Source organism: Emys orbicularis, chromosome 6 (genome assembly GCF_028017835.1).
Source record: "Emys orbicularis isolate rEmyOrb1 chromosome 6, rEmyOrb1.hap1, whole genome shotgun sequence".
In the NCBI taxonomy this organism is placed as follows: domain Eukaryota; kingdom Metazoa; phylum Chordata; order Testudines; family Emydidae; genus Emys; species Emys orbicularis.
Genome location: NC_088688.1, coordinates 115514218 through 115537712, shown reverse-complemented (window position 1 = coordinate 115537712; position 23495 = coordinate 115514218). Strand labels below are relative to the sequence as shown.

Here is a 23495-nt window from a genome sequence, read left to right as displayed (position 1 = left end):
CTAAACGTTGCATGGGAAAATATGCAGTTCAATGCATTTTTTAAAAATTCTTGAACTGGAAAATTCAAAACAAAAAAAATGCACAAAACACAAACCTACTTTCACACACTTTCCTGCTGTTTTCCAATCTTTTCCAGCTGGAAAACAGTAAATAAGTGTGAAAAGTGAGTTTCATTCATTTTCACACCTTTTTCACCTTTCTTGTCTATTTACCAGCGGAGGAAAGGGAGTAGGGGAGTGAGAAACCTGAAAATCCAGAAACCAATAATGGAAAAAAAAACCCCAAATGACATATTAAGTCAAAATTACACAAAACTTTAGTTGCAAAAGATTTTGATACGAAATTAAATCAAGTTTGATTTAATTTCATTTTGAAAATTCCTGTGGAAAATTTGGGATTTTTTTGAGGGAAAAATTTTCTGAGCAGTTCTAAATCTGAGATTCCAGGCCAAACTCTTCTTGTTATAATATTGGGGGGGGGGGGTGCGGACATTATAAAAACTATCCTACCAAATTAGAAAATTCTGATTTTTCAAACTGAACTTTGGGGATATTCAGATCTCAGTCTGGATCTAAACCTCACACTTTAGGCCCATTTTTACTGAGGACAATGAGTACACTCTCAGAAGGATGGGACACTGTGTTTTACTGCTCCCTTCTGTGTCTTCTTATTTTTTCCCAAGAATTTCTAGCTTTTCTTTGGGTAGGTCCCTCCCATACCATGGTTTGCTTCCACCTTCCAAGGTCTTGCAGTGCAGTCACCCTCCTCATGGCTAAAAGGGCTGAATTTTACCTCCTCCAGAATCTGCTAAAGCCAATCTGAGTCTCCACTGGAATAAGCTCTTATGCTCTGGGTCCTATTCTACTGCGGTCCCATTTATGGGATATTTTATTTAGGGTAAAGGATGTGCGGGCTACAGACCAGTATGAATTATGGGGTAAATTTTTCAGACACTTTTCCATTCAGTTAAGCTCACACCCCTTGCCCCCACCCTTTGTGCAAACATTCAAGCAAGCACATTTTGGTTTGTACCAAAGATTGTGGAAAGCAAATTTTGGGCCTGTAGCTGAAATTTGTTTACTGAAGTAATTAAATTCATTTTAGATGGAAGTGGAAGTAGTTTATAAATGCTAGGTCAGAAACAAAAGCCAAAGAACAAAAACAACAACAAAAAATAACATGTGGCTTCTGTCGCAAATCTATCTGTATTAGGTATTTAGTACATTGTCTGGGAAAACTTAGATGGAACCATTTCCCATCAGAAAATGAATTTCCATTGAAATAAAAATGCTTTGAGAAATCGTATTAATTTTCCCAAAAATGTGTTTAGGAGAAAACCTACAAAAAAGTCCTCACAATGTTAAACCATTCCATTTAGACATTTTCAGAATGAGAAGTTTTGAGTTTTCATTTTGAAATGACATATAAAGACACTTTAAATGCTGTATTATATTATATGCAGTGTTGTTTTAGCCATGTTGGTCCCAGGATATTAGAGAGAAAACGTGGGTGAGGTAATATCTTTTATTGGACCAATTTCTGTTGATGAGGAAGACAAGCTTTTGGGCCACACAGAGGTCTAGGTCTTCAGGTCTAGGAAACTAACTCAGAGTGTCACTCCTTGTCTCTCTCACCAACACAAGTTGGCCCAACTATGAAAGTAGTTCTATTCACTTCAGTGAAATTACTCATGTGCGTAAAATTAAGCACATGCATAAGTGTTTGCAGGTTTGCAGCCTTGCACAGTATTATCTAGGCCAGGGGTCGGCAACCTACGGCATGCGTGCCAAAGGTGGCACGCGAGCCGATTTTGCCTGGCACGCTGCTGCCAGCTGGGGTCCCGGCTGCCGACCCCGCTCAGCTCACTGCCAGCTGAGTGAACGGAACCCCAGGCCGGCAGGAGGCTGAGCGGGGCCGGCGGCCGGGACCCCAGACCGGCAGCAGACGCGCCCCCCGGCTCCGCCCTCACTGCGCTCTGGTTCTGCGGTTCCCGGAAGTGTGAGCTGCCGGGGCGCGGGCCCCTGAGCCTGCTCCAGGAGGGGCAGTGGTGGCGGCTCACACTCCCGGGAGCCACAGAGCCCGAGCGTGGCGAGGGGGAAGCCGGGGGGCGCCCAGGGACCGCCACCCGCATGCATCTGCTGCAGGAGCCACCCCGGGGGGGGGCACCGGGCCACAGCCCGGGCAGGCGCCCCCCTGGATCCTCCCTCACTGCACTCGGGTTCTGCGGCTCCCGGAAATGTGGGCCATCACCGCCGCCCCTCCCAGAGCTCTCCCCCTCCCACTGCCTCAGCACTCTGCGGGGGAGGGGCTGTGCCCACGGCAGCCCGCAGTGTGTTTTGCCTCCACGTGGAGGCAGCGTCTGACCGGCGTGGGCATGGTAAGGGGAGTCCTGGGGGGTAGGCAGGGAGCGGGGGAGGGTTGGAAGGGTCGGGAGTTCTGGGGGGGGTCTCTCAGGGGGCGGGGAGTGGTTGGATGGGGTGTGGGAGTCCCGGGGGTCTGTCTGGGGGCGGGGGTGTGGATAAGGGTTGGGGCAGTCAGGGGGTAGGGTCCTAGGGGGGCAGTTAGGGTGGGGGGGGTCTCAGGAGGGGGCAGTCAGGGGACAAGGAACAGGGAGGCTTAGGTAGGGGGTGGGGTTCTGGAGGGCAGTTAGGGGCAGGGGCCCCAGGAGGGGGCAGTCAGGGGTCAAGGAACAAAACTGCAATCTATGTGTGAACAGAAAATAAAGCAGAATTTTAAAAAATAAGTTTCTTGCAACAATGATTCAACCAGCTCTACTAAAGTGTTTGATCCTAAGACTACATCCACAGTCGGAGCTGGGGGTGTGATTCCCAGCACACGTAGACATACTTGCACCAGCTCTCATTGAACTAGCGAGCTAAGAAGAGCAATGTAGGCATGGCAGCATTGGAAGCAGCGGTATGGGCTCGCCACCCTAAGTATGGATTGTAGTCAGGGCTGATAGCTCATGTCGCCTCCTGCCACTACCTATGTTACCATGGCTACACTACTTTTTGAGTGCAACTAGCTCACTGAGAGCTAGCCCGAGTATGTCTGTGCTAGCTGGGAACTGCACCCTATCTCCAAGTATTGGGGTGTTCGGTTTGGTGGCGTTTTGTTTTAAATGTAGACAGCTAGTATTAATTGTTGTTTTTCATGAGAAATTCACTTTACAGTTCAGCTTTTATTTTTCCTTTCTATTTTCTTTGTGTGAGTTGTTTAGTTTATCCATGGGACCTTTTCTTCACAGCATTGTTGTAATGGAAAGGAACCCACATTCCTTGGTGGGCTCCGTTCCAATGTATTTTTAGCTTATGGTCTGCATTTAATTAATTATTTTACAATATGAGCCCACTCCTTAAAGAGACACAATGAACTGAGTTGTAGAAGTGCCCCAGCTCTCTTTGGTTTACGTGTCTATAAATCCATAACCATCCCTTCCTCTGTAGAGAGATTCTGTTGTGTTACAATTTTTTCCCCTTCAGTCACTAAGGAATAGAGTCTATACTATACATACTATATGCAAGGCAAGTCTAGAGTATACAGGATATAGGAGAACTGGCCCTCTACTTTGAAAATGTTGTATGTAGACTCATGCAGAAAAATGTTCTTCCTTTACATTTTCACATTATAAAGGCCAAGATTGTCAAAAATGAATAGCTTATGTTAGGCTCTTACGTCCATATATAGGCACATAGGCCCCAATAAAGCATATAAGCATGTACTTAAGCATGTGAGCAATCCCATTAAAGTCAATGGGACTATTCATATACTTAAAGTTAAGCACATGCTTAAGTGGTGTGATGGAGAGGGGCCCAAAGCAACTGCTAGATTTTCAAAATTGTCAGTCATTCAACAGCTCCCGTTGTCTTCAGTTGGACACACAGTGCACCTTTCAACTCATCTGATGAGAAGTGTATCCAGAAGCCTTTAAAATTATTCAGACAATAACTGTGGAGAGGAAAAAAGCCTATTTGCCAGCTACAGTAGTTTTGCCAAACCCTGCAGCCCTTCCCTGACCTTCCTTTCCTCTCCCTGTGGTCTTTAATAGCTTTGAGAATTTCTACCATGTCTCTTTCTCACCCATCTAGAAGCTTACTAGTCAGTGCACATAACAGGCTCTCTGATGAGATCCATATCAGCCAAAGTTTTTAGCAAAGATCATCTGAAAAGTAGAAATGCAATAATCGAGACCCCCAAAAGGCCCCATCTAAATCCATGTACAGCTGGTAAGAAGATTATATCTCCTCTGGATATAACAGATTTAGCCTGGGTGATCCACATGTCGGGCTCTCAAGTCAAGTCTCTCTTCCCAGGCACGTAGCCCTTGACCTTAAAGAGCTACAATGGGTTCAGCACCCATCATCTCATCTGCAGAGGAACACAAGAAGTCAAGAGAACATCACTCCAATAACCTGCTATCTACACTGGCTTCCTGTTAGATACAAGGCCAAATTCAAGATTTTGGCCCCCATCTTCAAAGCCTTTCGTAGATTGTTACCTGAGGGTCTGCCTCACCTGCTTGGTCATGAACCCCCTCCTTCCCTCCTCCTCCCCCATTGAACAGAACAATGGAACTGGCAACCTCAAGAGTGAGATGTATGTGAGTACAAGGGACAGAGCTTTCTGGGTGACAGGCCTGAGAATCAGGAGTACACTCTCAGCAGAGGCCAGAACAACCACAAACCTTATCACCTTCAGAGTAAAATGCAAAATCCACCTGGCCTGCTCACACCACATTACAACAAAGAAACTTCAGCCCTGCTCACTGGGGAGAGAGAGCAAGAGAAAGTGTTGTTATATGTTCACTCTACAATTCCCATCATCTTGACAGTATTTGTGCACAATAACGGATTTGCAGGCTGAGTGGGGGTGTTTGAACTGTTGGTACCACAACATATTGTGCTAAATATTAGTGATGGGTGAACTTCAAAAGGTTTGAATGTTTGATGAAGTGCAGAAAATTATCTAAAAGTTCTTATGTTTCTCTGGAGCTTATGCCAAGCTCTTTGCTTTGGAACTCAGCCTGGAAGTCTCATGAGATCAAGATACATATGAGATTTCTAGTATGAATAGGCATGGTCTAGGAATCAGAGCATAGCAAGAGCTCCCAGCTTTTAAACTCCTCTATCTATCGATCTATCCCCATCCACCCCCTCTATCTATCTATCTATGTATCTATCTATCCCCATCGACCCCCCTATCTATCTATCTATCCCCATCCAACCCCTCTATCTATCTATCTATCTATCTATCTATCTATCTATCTATCCCCATCCACCCCCTCTATCTATCTATCTATCTATCTATCTATCTATCTATCTATCCCCATCCACCCCCTCTATCTATCTATGTGTCCCCATCCACCCCCTCTATCTATCTATCTATCCCCATCCACCCCCTCTATCTATCTATCTATCTATCTATCTATCCCCATCCACCCCCTCTATCTATCTATCCCCATCCACCCCATCTATCTATCCCCATCCACCCCATCCACCCCATCTATCTATCTATCTATCTATCTATCTATCTATCTATCTATCTATCTATCTATCTATCTATCTAATACTGTTGCCCACCACATTGATATCAGAGCACCTTCCACATAAAAGAGATTGGCAATAGTGAAATTCTTGGTGGACTGTGTGGAGTCTCTTGCCTTGTCTACACAGCATGGCAAAGTGCACTAGAGGAGCCCAGTTTATAAAGCCCTCTGTGCTGTACTCTAACTGCTCCGTATAGACCCTGCTGGTGCACTCTAAAAGGTACCTAGTTCCTGATACCTTTTAAAGCGTGCCAGCAGGGTCTACACAGGGCAGTTAGAGTGTAACAAGTTAGAGTGAGGTTTGCTGTACTGTATAGACAAGCCCTCTGGTTTTTCTCAGCTTATGGAAATTACTTGGGGTAGGGGTCACGTTTTTAAAGTGCTTTGAAGATGAAAGGCCCAATGTAAGAGTTACTGTAGTTATTGCTTTGTGGGTTCAATGAGGCCATAATGGTTTTTCTTGCCATATTTTATTGCTTCCATTTTGTGCTGCTGGGTATAACCAGAAATGGGCAGAATGTGCAAAAATGTAAGAGAAAAATACTAACTCAGAACATTAACCAAATGTTTCTGAGCCTCAGAAAAGATTGGTTTGGATTTGGGCCAGATAAGTTCTTAATGAATCCAGGCCACTTTGCTCACTCTGGATCCACTACTGTACCTGCTCCTGTTATTTAAGGGTAGCAACCAAACTGCAAGCAGATGTCCCCTAGTGGGGCTCGCACATCTCTGGTCTGACCAGCATACAGTACCTCCTAGTGGCATCTTCATTGTACGAATCCTTGTCACCTCATCTTTGACTTTCCCTTCACAGTAGTAAGCTCCGATAGTTTCACCAGCTTGTTCCCTTTTCCACACCACTTTTTTGGCTGTTCCTCTCTTCTCGTCTTCAGTAACTTCCAGAGGGTCCTGGTGTTGGCTCATCAAGGCCTCATAGTCTCGCCCTATTGTGACAGACTCGCGGGAACTCCATCTGGCTGCAATGCAGATAAGCGATGTCTCTGAGTTGCTCACTAGAGGGAGTGAATTGATCAACACCAGGTCCAGCGCTGCCTCCACTTTACCTACAAACAAACAACAGGTGAAGGGATTTTTCTGCAGAGTCTGAGTATTGCTTTTAGTTCTGATTGTTCACATAGGGGCTTTTGAAGTAATAAAATATGGAGATATACCTATCTCATAGAACTGGAAGTGACCCTGAAAGGTCATCCAGACCAGACCCGACCCCTGCCTTTACTAGCAGAACCAAATACTGATTTTGCCCCAGATCCCTAAGTGGCCCCCTCAAGGACTGAACTCACAACCCTGGTTTTAGCAGGCCAATGCTCAAAGCACTGAGCTATCCCTCCCCCACACTCAGTGCTTCCCCAGTGCTTACTGAACACTGAACTAAAATAAAATGGCTGCATGTAAATATTCTGTTCTAGTTACTTTGGGAACAAACCCTGAGCCCAGATTGTGCCTTAGGAATGTGTGGAAGGAGAGGACCCTCCACTCATGGCTTTCCCCAGTTTGTGAAGAGCCACCTCTCTGGCAACACAGACCCTTTCCTCACACCTCTTCATGGTGAGCGGTGATGCAAAGGATCCTACATCCAAACCTATGGAACATGCTTTAAGACCAGCACTAAGAAGTAGGGGCACAGGGAGACTGTTGTGTCATCACTGCGGATATAATTGCATGCATGGATCAGTGGCCATGTACTTGCTCCAAGTAGCTGTCAACTGATGTATACAAATAATAGCATCTATTTTATCGTTCATGAGCTTCCTTATCTGGGCCTTCATTTTTATGGGAAGAATTTGTACCAGGAAAAATTGAGACCAGTATCTGAAAATATGCCTCTACGAGCCAATCATACTCCCATATTTCAAATTTCTGAGCCAGCTTCTCCACTGCTTTGTACCTTGTGACCCATGCACATCTGAATGGAAAACATTAGCAAATCAAAATGCCCTCTTTATGCCCACTTTGCCAAGGTGCCAATGGCTAGGCAAAGTGCAGGGCAGTGGAGAATCAGACCCCTGTTTGCATCAAAGAAAATTCCCTTTTTCTTACCCTAACATTGCTAATTATATGTTGGCTGTTTCGTGCTCTACAGAATCTATAATTACTTTAAAACTAAGAACTTAAACTCTCTCCCATTACCCCCTTCCCTCACTGATCTACAGTCTAGTATGGTTATCGCTTTAAAACCCAAATGAGAACAACAAACAACAGAGTTACAGGGGTTCCTTACAGTTTTCAGTGATCAGTGTTTCCAACAGTTAACGACGTGCAATTTAAGAAAGTACTTAAGTTCCAGCACATGCTTACTGGCTTTCCAACAAGTACATATTACTTACATTTTGATAGTCTGGACATGTCACATAGCCATAGGAACTAATAATAAGAAGAAGAATAAATATTTTGGACATCTGAGCTGTCTCCCATAGATCTGAAAGTGTTTTTCAACCATTTAACCAATGAAGACTCACAACATGGCCAAGATGTAAGTATTATTATCTCCATTTTACAGACTGGAAAACTGAGGCAAAAGGGAGGTTAAGTGACATTCCAGAGGACATAAGAAGTCTGTGGCAGAGAGATAACTAGAAACCAGACTTTCTAACTCCTAATCTTGTGAGTTTGCCAATAGATAAGGGAGATAAGGAGATAAGGCTCCCTTTAATAAATTTAACTGACTTGAAATACTATGGTGATAGGTACTGTTTAAAAATGGCAGATAGATACAGAGAGAGAAAGAGAGAAGGATAATTACAATGTTTTCTCTTGGAAAGTGTTTTAAGTCTTAGTTGTTGAGGGAGTGCGATACAGAACCCCTTATGCTCAGTGCTTTCGGTTTTGGAAATAAGGGTAAGGAGTAGGGGAATGCTGTCATTTTCCAGCTAAAATGCAAACAATAATTGATTTCTGTTAAGCATCGCCTTTATTTTCCAACTTTAGATTCAGCTGTATTTTGTGTGTATACCAGCAGGCTCTCTGCAGTCGGTATTTTGTGCCATTCCGTTTGCAAACAGCGTTCAGTTTTGAAGCAAGGAGTATAGCCCTAGATAAAGAGGTCAAAGGGGAGCAGTGCTTACTGCAGATTCTGAATGTGTGCGTGTGTATTTTGTGCTTTAGTCCAAGGGAGGAGGTACCTCACGGCATGCAATGCCAGCAGCTGCTCAGGGGAATGTAGTATCTTAAGACACACTGACACCCATCCCTCCCAGCCAGAGTGCTGCAGTTACCACCCTTTCATGTGCCAACCCAGATAACTTATGTTACATAACAGAGAAATAAAACCTTCTGGAAAGAATGTAGCAGCCATTAAAATAAATGTTGTATAAAGCCAAGGGTCAAAGAAGTCAAGTCATCCTGTAGCACATTACAGAAATAACTCGTTTGAATACAGCTAAAGTTAAGTAGCTGTACAAAGCAATCATGGCCAGTTGGGTGTGTGCATTTTATTCATTTTTTATTTACTGCATATATAGGGTCTAAGCATGCAATCTCTACTCACATGAGCAGTTCTTCCTTGCTCACTCTGGGGCCAAGTCTCCTCTTGCTTTTAACCAGGGTAAATCAGAAGCCATTCCACTGAAGTCAATATTTAAGGATGAAGGTTCTACAACAGTTGTCTATGTATGTTTCCTACAGAGCATTGAGTGCTTACTGTATAAGACGCATACCTCTATAGAAGTCAAGGGAGCTAGAGCAGCTGAGGAGCCATCCCATATTCTGGCAATTCATAACTAAACTTGGGCCTGAACCAATACTGGAACCGAATTTCCCCAAACTCTGGAGAAGTTCAGATTCAAATCTGAATCCCAACTCCATGACTGGGGTGGGATTGTTACATGTAACGCGTTCCCCTGGAGTGGTGGAGCTTGAGGCAAGGTTGCAAATTAGAATGAAAATGCATTGATATAGCTGAGAGGGAAGGGCTTCCATAGCACCTACATGGACACAAATATCCCCCCCCCCTCCCCTGGTCACCTGTGTGAGTGGGATGGGTCAGCATCCCCATGCTGACCTGGTCTGAAGCTGCCACAGCAAGTCATTCTCCAGATCTCTAGCCCTTAAAGGGGCACATACCTTTTTGACAAGTCAGACAACTCCCCCCCCCCACACACACCCTTTAATGTGCAGTCAGGTAATTTGCTTACATGAACATAGATTTCAAGTCCAAAATATAAAAATAAAGAGAACATCTTTCTCCTGCATTGCAGGAGAATTTTAATACCCCTCAAAAGCAGCAGAATCTTAGTCTGGGGCCTAAGTCTTGTGTAGGCATTGATCCCGGTGCAAAGTGGGTATAGTGAGTAGGCATTGATCCCGGTGCAAAGTGGGTATAATGAGTGTCAAATCAGAATGGAAGCACTTTACACCCAATTTGCTCTCTCTTTGCAGAGGTGAAATGACTAAACACAAGGCACAGAACAATAAAGACTCAGGCCCATAGTTTATCTAAGGCCTGGCCTACACTTAAAAATTAGATCACCTAACTACATTGCTCAGGGCTGTGAGGGTTGTTCACCTCCTGAACACCACAGGTAGGTCAACCTAATCCCTTAGCTAGGTTGATGGAAGACGACTTGTGTCAATCTAGCTTCTGCCCCTGAGCTAGATGGATTAACTGTATCAAAGGAAAAACCTCTTCCACTGATGTAAGCAGCATCGACACATAGCTGTGCCAATGTAGCAGCTGTACTGTAGGCATGCCCTTAATATGAGACTATCCCGGTGGAACTGACAGTCTGACTACCCAAGAGTCATTTATTCCTTGGGGATCAAAGTCTCATAGCTGGAATCCATTTCAGGTGGAGATGAAAATATAGTCCAGGTGCAAATTCTGAGCTAATGAAACGTCCACCTCCAGATAGATGGTCCCAATGAGGGCCTGATCCTGCAAGGTGCTGAGCATTTCCTGGGAGAAGAATAGCTCTCTCAACTCCCACTGGCCTCAGCATCTGTAGGACTGGACTTTTAGGGCTCAAACTAAAAACCATTGAAGTAATAGAAAGACATCTGATATCTCCAAGCGGCAAAGGATTAGACCCTTAGTCCCCTTAGATGTAGGGCTTGTCTATATGAACAGTTAGTGCTCAGTAAACTGGGGTATAAATCTACTTTGCACTAGCTTGCTGCACACGAAGTGTCCGTGTGGCCCCAGCTGTGATGCACGAAATGTTCCATAGTGCGCTTTGAAACTGGAGTAAGTCCCAATGCACTAGGGAACTTTTCGTGCCCAGCAGCAGAGTCCACACAGTCCATTAGAACAGTGGGTCTCAACCAGGGGTACGTGTACCCTGGTGGTACGCAGAGGTCTTCCAGGGGGTACATCAGCTCATCTGGACATTTGCCTACTTTTACAAAGAACTAGCGAAGTCAGTACAAACTAAAATGGCATACAGACAATTACTTTAAAAGAACAGGAGTACTTGTGGCACCTTAGAGACTAACAAATTTGTTAGTCTCTAAGGTGCCACAAGTACTCCTGTTCTTTTTGCGGATACAGACTAACACGGCTGCTACTCTGAAACCAGACAATTACTTGTTTATACTGCTCTATATACCATACACTGAAATGTAAGTACAATATTTATATTCCAACTGATGTATTTTATAATGATATGGTAAAAATGAGAAAGTCAGCAATTTTTCAGTAATAGTGTGGCTGTGGCACTTTTGTATTTTTATGTCTGATTTCGTAAGCAAGTAGTTTTTAAGTGAGGTGTAACTTGGGGTATGCAAGACAAGTCAGACTCCTAAAAGGGATACAGTAGTCTGGAAAGGTTGAGAGCCACTGCGTTAAAGCGCAACAGGCTAGTGCAAGGTAGATTTACATCCCAGCTTGCTGTGTTCTAATTGACCATACAGACAAGCCCCTAGGAGAAAGTGCTGATAAAGTAGATTTCTGCTGCAAGCCAACTGCCTACAGCATCCCTGCTTAGCCGCCTCTCATGGCCAAATCCTGCTATTCTTATTCAAGAGGAACTCCCGCTCCTTAGTGTGACAAAACTCATGCAAAACTAACCCTTGAAGTCAATGGGAGTTTTGCCCAACCTGTGACTGAAGGATTTAGCTCTCTGAGAACGCAATAAACACAGACAGGAAACAGCCTTTCTCTGTATCAGTGAAGATCCCCTGTGCTTCCTTGAAAAAATCCTTTGATTCCTGCCCTTCTCCTTGTAGGACTGACCTCTGCAGGAAGGCGATTTGCTGTGTATGCAAAGGGGGTTTGGGGAAAGGAGGCACCCGCAGGCAGCGAACACTGGAAATGGGAGGTGTAACTTACAGCGAATTCACTGCCAAAAGACTATTGACACAGAGTTATGGCTGCCCAGCGCTGCCTTGTGCCCTTCCAGAACAGGGAGTGTGGCTAAACTTACTCCTCCGCTAACCAGGAAATACAGAGTTAAAGTAATGTCTGTTCCACTGCACACCCCCCGCACACACTTTACCTCTGTGGAGACTGCAATTGCCCATGTAGATACTCATGCTGCGCAGCACAACTCCACTTGAGCACAACTAATCCAAGGGTTGCACTATCCCTCACTAGACTATGTCTAGCAGGACGGATCCAGGGAATACTGTAAGTGGTTAGCACAGCTCTCACCGTCACTTCCAGTGACTGATAGTCCACGAGGGATGCCAAGAAGAAAATGGGTGGTGGGTCTAAGAGGCCAGGGGAGGCTAAGCCGCCCCAAACAGGATGCAGCGCACCATCCTCTGGAGGCCGAAAGAGTGCCTGGGCCATAGCCCCACCCGGGCTCAGCCCCGAGGCCCCACTCCCGCTTGTTCTCTTCCCTCGTGGCCTGGCCCACGCTGCTCCTCTTTCCATCCCCACTCTGCCTCTTCCCCCAAGGTCCCCCCTGCCCACTGCTCATGCCTCTCTGCCCTCTCTGGGCGGGAGGGGGGGGTGCTTCATGGGATGAGGGAAAAGAAGGGAGGGTCTGGGGGGAGGGGGAAAAAGGCGGCAGGCGGAGGGCCTTAGGGAAGGGGGGGGAAGGGTAGGGGGGAGCCTCGGGGAAGGGGCAGAGCAGGGCCTGGGGTGAAATGGGGGTGGCATATGAGTGGGGCCTCGGGGGAGAATGCTGAGCAGGGGTGGGGGAGGGGCCATAGTCCAGGTGCCGGTGGGCCCCCCACACACACTTCTAGGAAGCTTCCAGCGCTCACGCCCAGCCTCCCCAAATGCGGGAGTCATGTGCCGCCCATGGGAATATAAGAGTACTTTGCACTCTCCTCACAACCCTTTACATATTCTAAGTGTCCACCAAAACTCCTCCTTTGCAATGGCATTCACACACAGCCATGTACCCCGCCAGTCCTCTGTGCCATGCTATTGCTCCAGTTAGTGCTCAGTCAGGAGTAACTGGAAGAGATGGCTCAGAGGAATTCTCTGGCACTCATCCCAGATGCATGCCAATTTGCAGACCTAGAAAGCCTCTCTAATAATTTTTTAAATATTGCCGCCCCAGACAACCTGAGGCTAAAGCTGATCTGGTAATCTGTTTGGGGGAGATCAGTGCCTTAGTTTGAGCCACAGGTATGTGCAAAAAATATCATAAGAATGGGATAAATGTAATGACAAGTCTTTTATTTCTTGGCAATGGACCTCTGGAATGGAACCCCTTGACTCAATAACCAAAATTTGCACCCCTAAGCCCCCTGGGCCCTGATAAGGCATGGCGGTTTTCGAGACAATGTGAGTATGCGTGGGGATGTGAGAGCACTTTGAAACATTGTCTGATAACCTTCAAGTATGGCGTCCCTAGCTTTCCTTCATAAGAGCAGTCACTCAGAGTAGCTGTGCCAGCCAGACCAACAGAGAGCTCTGAGGAAACAAAAAACCCAACCACCTATCTGAGAATTGGTTAATGTTTGTACAGTGCTTTGAACATGTAAAGTGCTATAGAAGTGCATCAACTATTTATTCATTAGCATTATGATGAAGCAATGCAAGAAACAGGGAAGGAAGGCAGCAGCGGAAGGGTGGAAGGAAAAGAGCTTGTTAGGGGAGGAGTCTGAATTTTAGGCTTCATTATTAACAACATGGTGTAATTAGGAGTTGGGAAAGCTCAGCATCAAAAACAGATCCCCTTTGAATTCTGAGCATAGCAGGGAAATAACAAAAGCAACACCAAGAGAGAGGTGGTATGTGAATACCATGCAGGGTCCATCTCGTAGAGGAGTGGACTGGGAATCAAGGCCCAGCGACCTCCCTGGTGCTCTGGGTTACTTTGTTACTGTGCGGCCTATTTCAATCCCATATCCAGGCAGATTTCTTCCAGGAAGCATTCACTGATTCCTTCAATCCCTTTATGGAGCAGTAGGCATTGTCCAGTGTTCTCTGCTCTGTATCACTTTCTGGATGCTTTGTTTTGACCCTATGACTCACCCGTGCCCTGTTTTTTCATTCTTTTTCCCTGGTATTAAGTGGATCTGCTTGTTTCTTTTGGCCCTTGTACTCTGTCGAGGTGGAGGTCTTTGTTGTTTTTGTAGGGAGAGTTGCCTTGGAGGGATGTGCTCAGCACATGGTGACCAAGTAGGCTGGATTTCTCCACACTTCAAATACAATTAATTCCTTTCCTCCAAGGAGAAATCGAAGGCAGGAAGTAGCTGCTCAGGAAGCACTGGCAGAGAATTTCCTCTCTGGAAGGGGAAATTGGCCATATCCCAAAAGAATTTTCCAATGGATTCAGGTAACATGACTGTAGTGCCCAGTACAAAATCCTGCCCCGCTGAAATCAGGGGCAAAACTCCCATTGCCTCCATTGCGGCCAGGATCTCAATCTTAGGCTTATAGCTGTCAACAACCATTTTTTAAAAAGTTGTGCCCAGGCAACAGCTGGCACTAACTAATGACATGAAACTTTTGAAATATCCTTGAAATATCCTTAAGGACGTGGGCAATGTCTGTGTGTACTTGGGGCCTACATGAACCTGCATTTCCTCCTGCACTGGACAGATAGAAAGAAGCCCCTCCTGGTGAGGGGCTCAACACCCTCACTGCTCTGGTGAGATGCTCAACACCCTCAGTTGCCACTGAACTTCAATGGGAGTTGAGAGCATTGAACACTATCCAGGATCTGGCCTCCAGTCTGAATCAGGGAGTGAACGGGGAAAAAATAAACCCACAAAATAAATTCTACCCTCTTGAGATGCCACTCTCAGTGCAGACTAGAAACTTATTATTTTTCTTAAATGAAAGTTTAGATTCTTGCACATAAAATAGCAGCTTGGAACAGATCTCATGATTCAAACACAGACATGGAAGTGTAGAGAGAGCTGGCTTAGATTCCTTGCTTTGCCACAAGCTTCCTGGGCAAGTCACTTAACCTTTCTGTGACTCAGTTTCCCCATCTGTAAAATGAGATGAGAGTGGGGTGTGGTGAGATTGACTTCATTTGTATGTAAACTAAGTTAAGATCCTGGAGTGGAACTTGCAGAAAGGCCAAGTATTATTATAGTGGTAATTTGATTGTTCCAATTACCACCCACCTGCCTTGTAGTGGAGAACCCTTCTATAACCTTTGGGGAGGTGGAAACTTATCCAAGGAATCACTTCAATACACACATCAAACCCTTTTATCATCATGGGTAGAAACAGTGTCCTTAAATGGAGACTAAAAAGTTTAGGCTGGATTTATACAGGCCTTTGCTATTGTTGGGAAATTAAATTAGCTTTTCTAGTGACCCACCTGGGGATATGAATATAAGCCAAATGGACACCCTAGCAACAGGATGGCTAGAGTCTGTACTTGGCCTTCATCCTCAGCATAGAGAGCATGGCACATTAGCAGTTCAATGTAGGACCTTTTGCTGTTTATTTGTTATATGACATTATGCAACTATGGGGTTTAAGACTAATTTAGAGTATACTGAGAACAGACAGCCCAGTTGGCCCAGGCATCAACCTCACGTCTCTCAAGCCCCTTTAAAAAAACATTTCTTCCATGAAGCCCACAAAAGTGAGTTTATCATCTAAAACAAACCCCAACCACTAAGTCCCCTGCACCTCTGGATTTCTCAGGGTGTCTATGTTTTAGATTGAAAGCTCTTTGGACTGTCTTTATTTTTGTGTATTGTACAGAAAAGAGTATATTGGCACTTTGGTGGCTCTAAACACATTCATATTAGTAGTAGTACGACTAAATCTATTTAGAAACCAAGAATATATCATTTTGGCAATATTGTTAAAGAAAGTAATCAAACCTGACAGCTCCTCTAACAAATCTTTAAAATGAAATGCAGTATTTTATTTATTATTATAAGTGCAGTACTAAATTAACCAATACTGAAATTTACAGTTATAATTTTGTTGGGCCTCACAAAGAAATGAACCAATTATGGACCTAATCCTGCCACACTTACTTATAAGAATAGAACAATCTTTCCTAATAGAGCTGGTTGAAAAATGGATACAAATTTTCACAAAAAATTCATAAGAACATAATATAAGAACATAAGAATGGCCATACTGGGTCAGACCAAAGGTCCATCTAGCCCAGTATCTTGTCCTCCGGCAGTGGCCAATGCCGGGTGCCCCAGAGGGAAAGACCAGAACAGGTAATCATTAAGTGATCCATTCCCTGTTGCTCATTCCCAGCTTCTGGCAAACAGAGGTAAGGGACACCATCCTGTTATTTTTGGGAGGGAGAGGAGAGTTATTGATAGGTTATACAAATGCCTGTCAGGGATGGTCTGCTTTACTTGTTCCTGCCTCAGCACATGGGGCTGGACTTGATGACTTCTCAAGGTCCCTTCCAGCCCTACATTTCTATGATTCTATGGTTGATGAAATTTGACATGTTGACTAAAAGTTTTGTCAAAATTTTCAATTTCAAAATGTCAGATCTCCTTAACTAGTGGGAGTGGTTGGAGTGAACTGTAAGAACTTCTGACATGAATAAGGGTTGCAGAATTGGGCCATAAGCACAGGTTCATGATAAACAGTTCTCCCTTCTTTTTTATTTTTAATTTAAAGTATTTGCTGAATATTATGGGCTCTGGTGTCCAGAGTCTCATAGACTCATAGACTTTAAGGTCAGAAGGGACCATTATGATCATCTAGTCTGACCTCCCGCATGATGCAGGCCACAAAAGCTGACCCACCCACACCTGGGATAATTCTCTCCCTTGACTCAGCTGTTGAAGTCCCCAAATCATGATTTAAAGACTTCAAGTCGCAGAGAATCCTCCAGCAAGCGACCCCTGCCCCATGCTGCGGAGGAAGGTGAAAAACCTCCAGGGCCTCTGCCAATTTACCCTGGAGGAAAATTCCTTCCCGACCCCAAATATGGCGATCAGCTGAACCCTGAGCATGCGGGCAAGATTCTCCAGCCAGACCCTCCGGAAATCCAAAAGTCCAAAGTCCACTGATGCCATGAAAAATGCCAAACGTTTTTGGTGACTAAAAGATAACAATGACCAGGTACTTTCTCAAACGTAGTCAAATTCTTGCATCTGAGTTCCGTACATAATAATCATAGAAATGTAGGGCTGGAAGGGACCTCGAGAAATTATCAAATCCAGCCCCCTGTGCTGAGGCAGGACCAAGCAAATGTAGGCCATCTCTGGCAGGTGTTTGTCCAACCTTTTTCTTAAAAGCCTCCAATGATGGGGATTTCACAACCTCCCTTAGAAGACTATTCCCATGCTTAACTACCCTTATTATTAGAAAGTTTTTCCTACTATCTAACCTAAGTCTCCCTTGCTACAGATTAAGCCCATTACTTCTTGTCCTAGCTCTAGGCAATAGTGCCTAGCTCTTTTGATCAGATGATCTCAAAGCACTTCACAAAGGTAAATAAATGTCATCATCTCTATTGCAGAGAGGGGGAAACGAAGGCAAAGTGACTTATCTAAGGTCATCCAGCAAGCCATTGCTAGAGGCAGGCTGAGAACCCAGGTCTTCAGAGTCCCCAGCCAGTGCAGTAGCCAGAAGACCAAACTGCCTCCTACCAAACTACCTACCCCCTTGAAAGCTCAGCCTCAGCAGAAAGACAAAGCTGATACATCATTGTAAATACATTATTATTGTTCAAGCCTGTCTCTGCCACTTAACCGCCAGAAATAATAAAATTAAAGCTATCACTGATAAATAGCAGTAAGGAACAAAACTTGAAGCCTCTGATTATAGTCAGTGGAAAGAGTCCCATTGATTTAAGAACTTACCATTTAAAATATAGACATCAATTGATTCCCCTGTTCTGCTTTCTTCTTATTCATTCACTGACCCCAAGACAATTATGTGCCTGCTCTGTGTAAAGAATGGATCTCATATACTGCTGATGCCCAGATTCTGTGGGACTGAGTATATCTCACACAACACTGAAGACTTCTTCTTGAAACAGGAGGAGCTTAATGTTATCCTCTGTTGGGTTTTATAAGCTAACATGGTGGTGATGATAAAGATACCCTAGCAGAAGATGAGTTCTTCTACCAATAGTAAGGGAGGGATTTGGGTGGGAGCCTGAACCATTAAACAGTATTTGCTTTGTGGTGAAAAGTAGATCAGCACTTTGCCGTTGCTGACAGTCTCATTTTGAAACCAGCGATGAAGCAAGTTAAGGTGAATGATGTGTCACTTGTACATAGTGGGTCTGATTCTCATCTCATTTGCTCTGGTGTAATTCAGGAGTAGCTCCCATAAAGCTAATCCAGTTATTATCATGGTATAAAACTGACATAAGAGGAGAATCAATCCCTTGGCTTCCTATATACTTTAGTCTATTTTATTGGTCATCTGTGTAATCTCTTAAACTGATGGAAAAGCTAATCTAAATTGATTTTCAAAGAAACACTGGTATACATTGAGATTCAGGTCCCACATTTCAGTTTTCTAAAAATAAAGGGTGGGAGTTCAAAACCTAGAGAGAATACAAATGTTTTCACAACACGAAAAGAGAAAAGCCTAGGAAAACAGTTGTTTCAGATGCAAACACTGTTTTGCATTGTCAGAAAGGCAAACACAATAGCATTGTGCTGGCACATGAGAACCAGAGAGAGACACTTGCTGGAAACTGAAAGTGAAATTGACCCAGTGTAATTTCACCCTCCAGGCTGAATAAAATGCAAAAAGTAAACAAACAGCATAAATGGTGAAAAGGAAAACCCATGGTTGAAATTATTTCAGTTTTAAAAATGTACGGTTTTGTTATTAACTAGAGCTGACTGGATAATGAAAAAACAGATTCGCAAATACATTGGTGAATTATACAGCCCTTTGCGGTGAGCTGGCTCTTTTCTCTGTATTTGACCCTTATCTTGCAAATGTTAATGTATTTGCTGAGTTTGGGACAGAGTTATCAGACTTAACTGGAGGATGGATATCATACATGTATATTTTAAAAGTTACATGTGTTTTAACTGCTTCATCACAGATCCTGCCCTCCAGCCTGTCATTTTCCAGTGAGCTTCACTGTAATCACAATGAAATTCTTTTGTGTGTGGTTAGGGCACTGGCCTGGGAGACCCGAATTCAAGTCCCCGTTCTACTTGATTCAGAGCAGAGGTTTTCATCACTATGAATCAGAGGAGGAAGTTGAGTATTCCACATCCCAGGCCCAGGCCCTAACCATGAAGCTATAGTCAGTCTCTCTCTCTTTCTTTGGCCCAAAACTTTCCTGATGAAAGTTTCATGGCAACTGATACATCCCTGCAAAACGTTTCAGCTTTGACGAATCAGCATTTTTTTAACCAAACTGTAATTTCAGTGACAGTGTTCTGACTAGCTCTACTCATGACACAATATGTCTATCTCATTCGGATTATCGTGGGATTTCACTTCACTCTTATGAATTTGATGGGTTCAGGCCTGGCCCCGTGCTCTAGCTATTCCCAGCTGCTGGAACTCCTCTTATTAGAATAGCCCTACTCTAACTTACGCCAACCGCAGACACATAGCAGCACTGTATAGCTACCAAGGTGACACAGAGCCACCTTTGCAACCCCTTAGGTTGTGCATTACATCACATTTGCAAGGTTTTCTTTGCACACATATACCTAGAAAACTAATAAAAAACCCAAACCCATAGATTTTACAGCCAAAAGAGACCATTATGATCATCTAGATTGACCTGCTATATAAAATTACTGCTTTCCAGGTGGTCAGAGCATTTCACCCCATGACTTCTGCATCAAGCCCATAACTTCTGGATTAGCTTTGAAAAGAGTTTAAATTTTGCAGACTTTGACAAAGAGTTTAAATTTTGCAGAAACTGCTGGAGCCACTAGAAAAATACCAGGACACTGTGCCACCACCTGCTGTAACTAATCCAAGTGCTGCAGACAGAAAGAATTGTTAGACACCATAACTCACCCACTCCCGGGGAGGAGGGACCAGAAACCCTGGCCCTGTTTCTCCTTTAGCAGATATTCCAGGTTAGAACTTTTTTCAAAATTTAGAGGTGCAACTAAAAAAATGTGATGAGAAAGAGCACTCATTTGTCTTTTCATTTCCTTTAATTTCATTATGCCTCATTCTGAAGAACCTCTGGTACAGTATTGTTTGTAATATAGTTTTGATGTTTTGATTATAGTTGTTTAGCTTTACACACACACACACACACACACACACACACACACACTGAATTATAGTTATGCTGTAAAGATGCTTTTGCTGCAAGCCTTTGAAGGTCACCTTTCACCATATATGGATTGAAATAAAATAAGAAAAAATAACTCTAGTAGTTTTAGGAACCCACTGGGTTCTCCCATCCCTAAGTTTTAGGAACCCTCTGGATTGTCTCATGCTTGGTAGGAAGCAAAACTTCACCAATGTTGCTCATCCTAGTAGTCTGAAAATTCATAAGCTTCCCACCTGCAATAGTTGGCAAAATGTATTAGAACATGTTTTTAATTGCTGTTGACTTTTCCAGGCTCACGGCTGTTAAAATGAGGCTCAGACACTAACATTGCTGAAGCCCAGTGTGAGAGACTATAAATTGGTTCCCAGTCTGGTTCAGAATCCTGCTAACAGGCCAAGGACAAGTTATAATGTTTATTCCTAATAACATCCCTGCTTGGTCCTTTAAAGTGAATATGAGAGCACTGAAAACTGTTCCCATTCTGAATGAAACTGAGAGGGGCTCAAGCCATGAAGTTGGGAATTGAATCCAAACTTCCATAAATGTCGGGGAGGGAGGGGGATGGGGATCCAGGGCTTTGGTTCAGCCAATCATGATGCTAAGGGCCACATGCAAAGTGTAGAACAGAACCTCCACAGAAGGTAAGAGTGTTCACATTCCTGGTTTTGTTTCAAGTTTATAGCATTAAACCTGTCCCTTTTGTCAGTACAATGGAGATGTACTTTGGATTGTGTACTGTTGGAGAGAGGCATTAATTATATTATATCTCACTTCAACAGCATCTTTGGGAATCAAGTCTTTTGGCTGTGGATGATGATGAAGTAAAGGAAATTACAGGGCATTTAATGTAACCAGGAGTCAAGCCCAGAGGGATGGTCCCCACCTTGGAACAAGGGTGGAGTACATTTTTGCCTACCCAGCAGCACGCCCTCAAAAGCCCAAAACTATCTGGGACAAGGTTAAGTCAGTTCACAGTCTGCCAATTGCATTGACTTTAATGTCTCCCCTGCTCAGGGAATGTCAATACTGCTTTCCTGAACTCCGCCTGTTATATCTAGAGGAAAGGGGGTTAGCATTGTCTTCCACCGCTCGCCCCAGGAAACATGATATCACACTTGAACAAAAGCGGGAAAGCTGACAGATCTATTGAGATGGGTGTGACTACAATACACACCTAACTGGTCAAGTCCTGTGGAAAGGGCTGTGACTGGCAGCTCTTCAATGCCGAACTCAAACGAGCACACTGTCTATGTTTATTGCTAATCTGTGAAGCTTGCTTTTGTTTCTCACACATACATATGACTTCATGGATTTTACTTGCTTCCTGTAGCAATCAGGTATACAGGATGAGCTAGCTTTAAGGAAGCGAGACCCAGGGGAGATTTGACTCTGAGAAAGGGGTGTAGTGTTGTCCCATTCAGTTCAAGTTAACAAAGCTCTCTTTTTTATCTTCTGAATGTAACACTCAGTGCATAGCCTATCTGCCTCTAAAGTGAAAAGTCAGTACTGATCTGAGAGTTAAATAGGATGCATTGCTATACATCTACAACAAGCAAGCAACCCACACCACAAAAGAGGAATACACACTATACAACCTAATGCAGCAATAATTATATAACAATACACACACACTCACCACATTTTATGTAAACTTTTTGGCCTGCATATAGCCACAGACCTTTCCAGATACTAAAAAAACCCTCAAAACCCCAACCCTTTTTGTTGACCATTCATCGTACTTCTTAACATTTTTGTGACCCATAAAGATCAAGAGATTGTAGAACAAGTTATACTGCAGTGAAAAATTCTGTTTTCTTTTGTTACTACCGTCTGTCTCTTACTGTACAGTCTGCAGCTATGTAGCAGATTACATTTTATCTAGAGATGGCCTGGAGCCAGAAAAATTAGATCTGAAGCTACACTTTCAGGGATGAATAAAAATCTGGGGTGCTGGTTGGAGGCCCATCTCTAGGTTTATCAGGTTCATGCTTTGTATCTTACACTGAGGAGATTGCCTAGAAACAGGTCAGATGGAGACACTAGTGGTGTGAGCATATACGTCAATGCTGAGAGAGAACCACATGGAAAGAAGATAATACTCAGAACAATGAGTATTTGAGTAAAGCATCTCTGACCCTTAAGGCTCTTAATGCTATGAAATAAACTTTGCATTAATAAAATCATAAATATACATTTGCCAGTTATGGGAAATCCGTACCTTAGAATTAGTACTATTTAGACAAGCAAATGATGTCTGGTAATAATATTGCTGATTCAGACTTGTTTTTAAACAGTATTTGCAATGAACCAATCCGTTGTATTTAATGCATATTATTCAAGCTTCAATGTCCAATAATTAGTGTCTAGACTCAGCAGCTGAAAGAGACTAGCTAAAAATAAATACTAGATAGAACACATATCAGATTTTTATCGGTTAGCTTGTGTTTCACCTCTGTCTTTGTGAGGTGGACAGTAAGAGTCAACTTTTACAACACATTTTACAAAAAAACATGTGGTGATCATTTCCAAACGACTGGCTCAGAGAAAAAGTTAACTGGCTCAGCAGAGAAATCCACACTGTAGCGTTTGTAAGTGTGAACAAACAGCAGCTAGATTAAAAAGGATTTAGCTACAGATCCCAAATGCATTCAGCAAGCCTCTGACAAAGAATCACCCAACGGGAGAGATCCTTACTTATGCAAATAATCCCACTGAAGTCAATGTGAGAATTATGCTAGTAGGGATACCTCAGCGGAGTTTGGATTTTAGGATCAGACCCTTTTATCTGTACACCGCATGAGAAACAGTAAAGCCACGGCACCTCGACAATGCTAGCTTAGTAACTAACGCAAAGTCTTACCTGAAATCATCAGGCTGAATCCACAGAGAATTAAATGTGCTAAAGAGTCCATGCTTTCCAAAATACCTCCATCCAGTTTCCACAGCAGCTCATGGGGTTAGGATTATCCTTTCAATGGGGTAGACCTTGGTTACTCTTCCCTTGCATGGTACGAGGACTCTTGTTTACAAGTCAGAGGCAAGAAATTGCAGTGCTGGAGTGGGCTATAACAGTCTCATTGCTGTCTGAGTACAGGGAGTTTAAGTTCCTTTTTCCTGTTTCCTTTGTAGATTAGGATGGGAAAGGCAGGATCTTAAAGGCATTTTGTATCAACAGGACCATGAGGCACTGCAAACCCTGTCCATCTAGCAATACATCATAACACTTATCTGGGGCTGCTGGAGAGGCAGGGGATTGCTCTCAGAGAATCGGCAACAGGTCATGGTCAGCAATGTCAGGAACAATAGTGGCATCCTCCAATAGGCGGAATAGTGCAAATAACAAGCTCTCCATCTATGTACAGCATGTGGA

At 43.7% G+C, this 23495-nt stretch overlaps 1 protein-coding gene across 1 annotated transcript in view; it reads right to left on the bottom strand.

The window, feature by feature from the left end:
- TEK (TEK receptor tyrosine kinase) overlaps window positions 1-23006 on the bottom strand; it is a 60477-nt gene extending 37471 nt beyond the window's left edge. The window contains exons 1-2 of the mRNA XM_065406222.1: window positions 22986-23006; window positions 6299-6610 (exon numbers count right to left, since the gene is read on the bottom strand). Of these exons, the coding sequence (XP_065262294.1) occupies window positions 6299-6610; window positions 22986-22995 (322 nt within the window). The 5' untranslated portion in view covers window positions 22996-23006. The remainder of the gene's footprint in view (window positions 1-6298; window positions 6611-22985) is intronic.
- Between the last annotated feature and the right edge of the window lie 489 nt (window positions 23007-23495).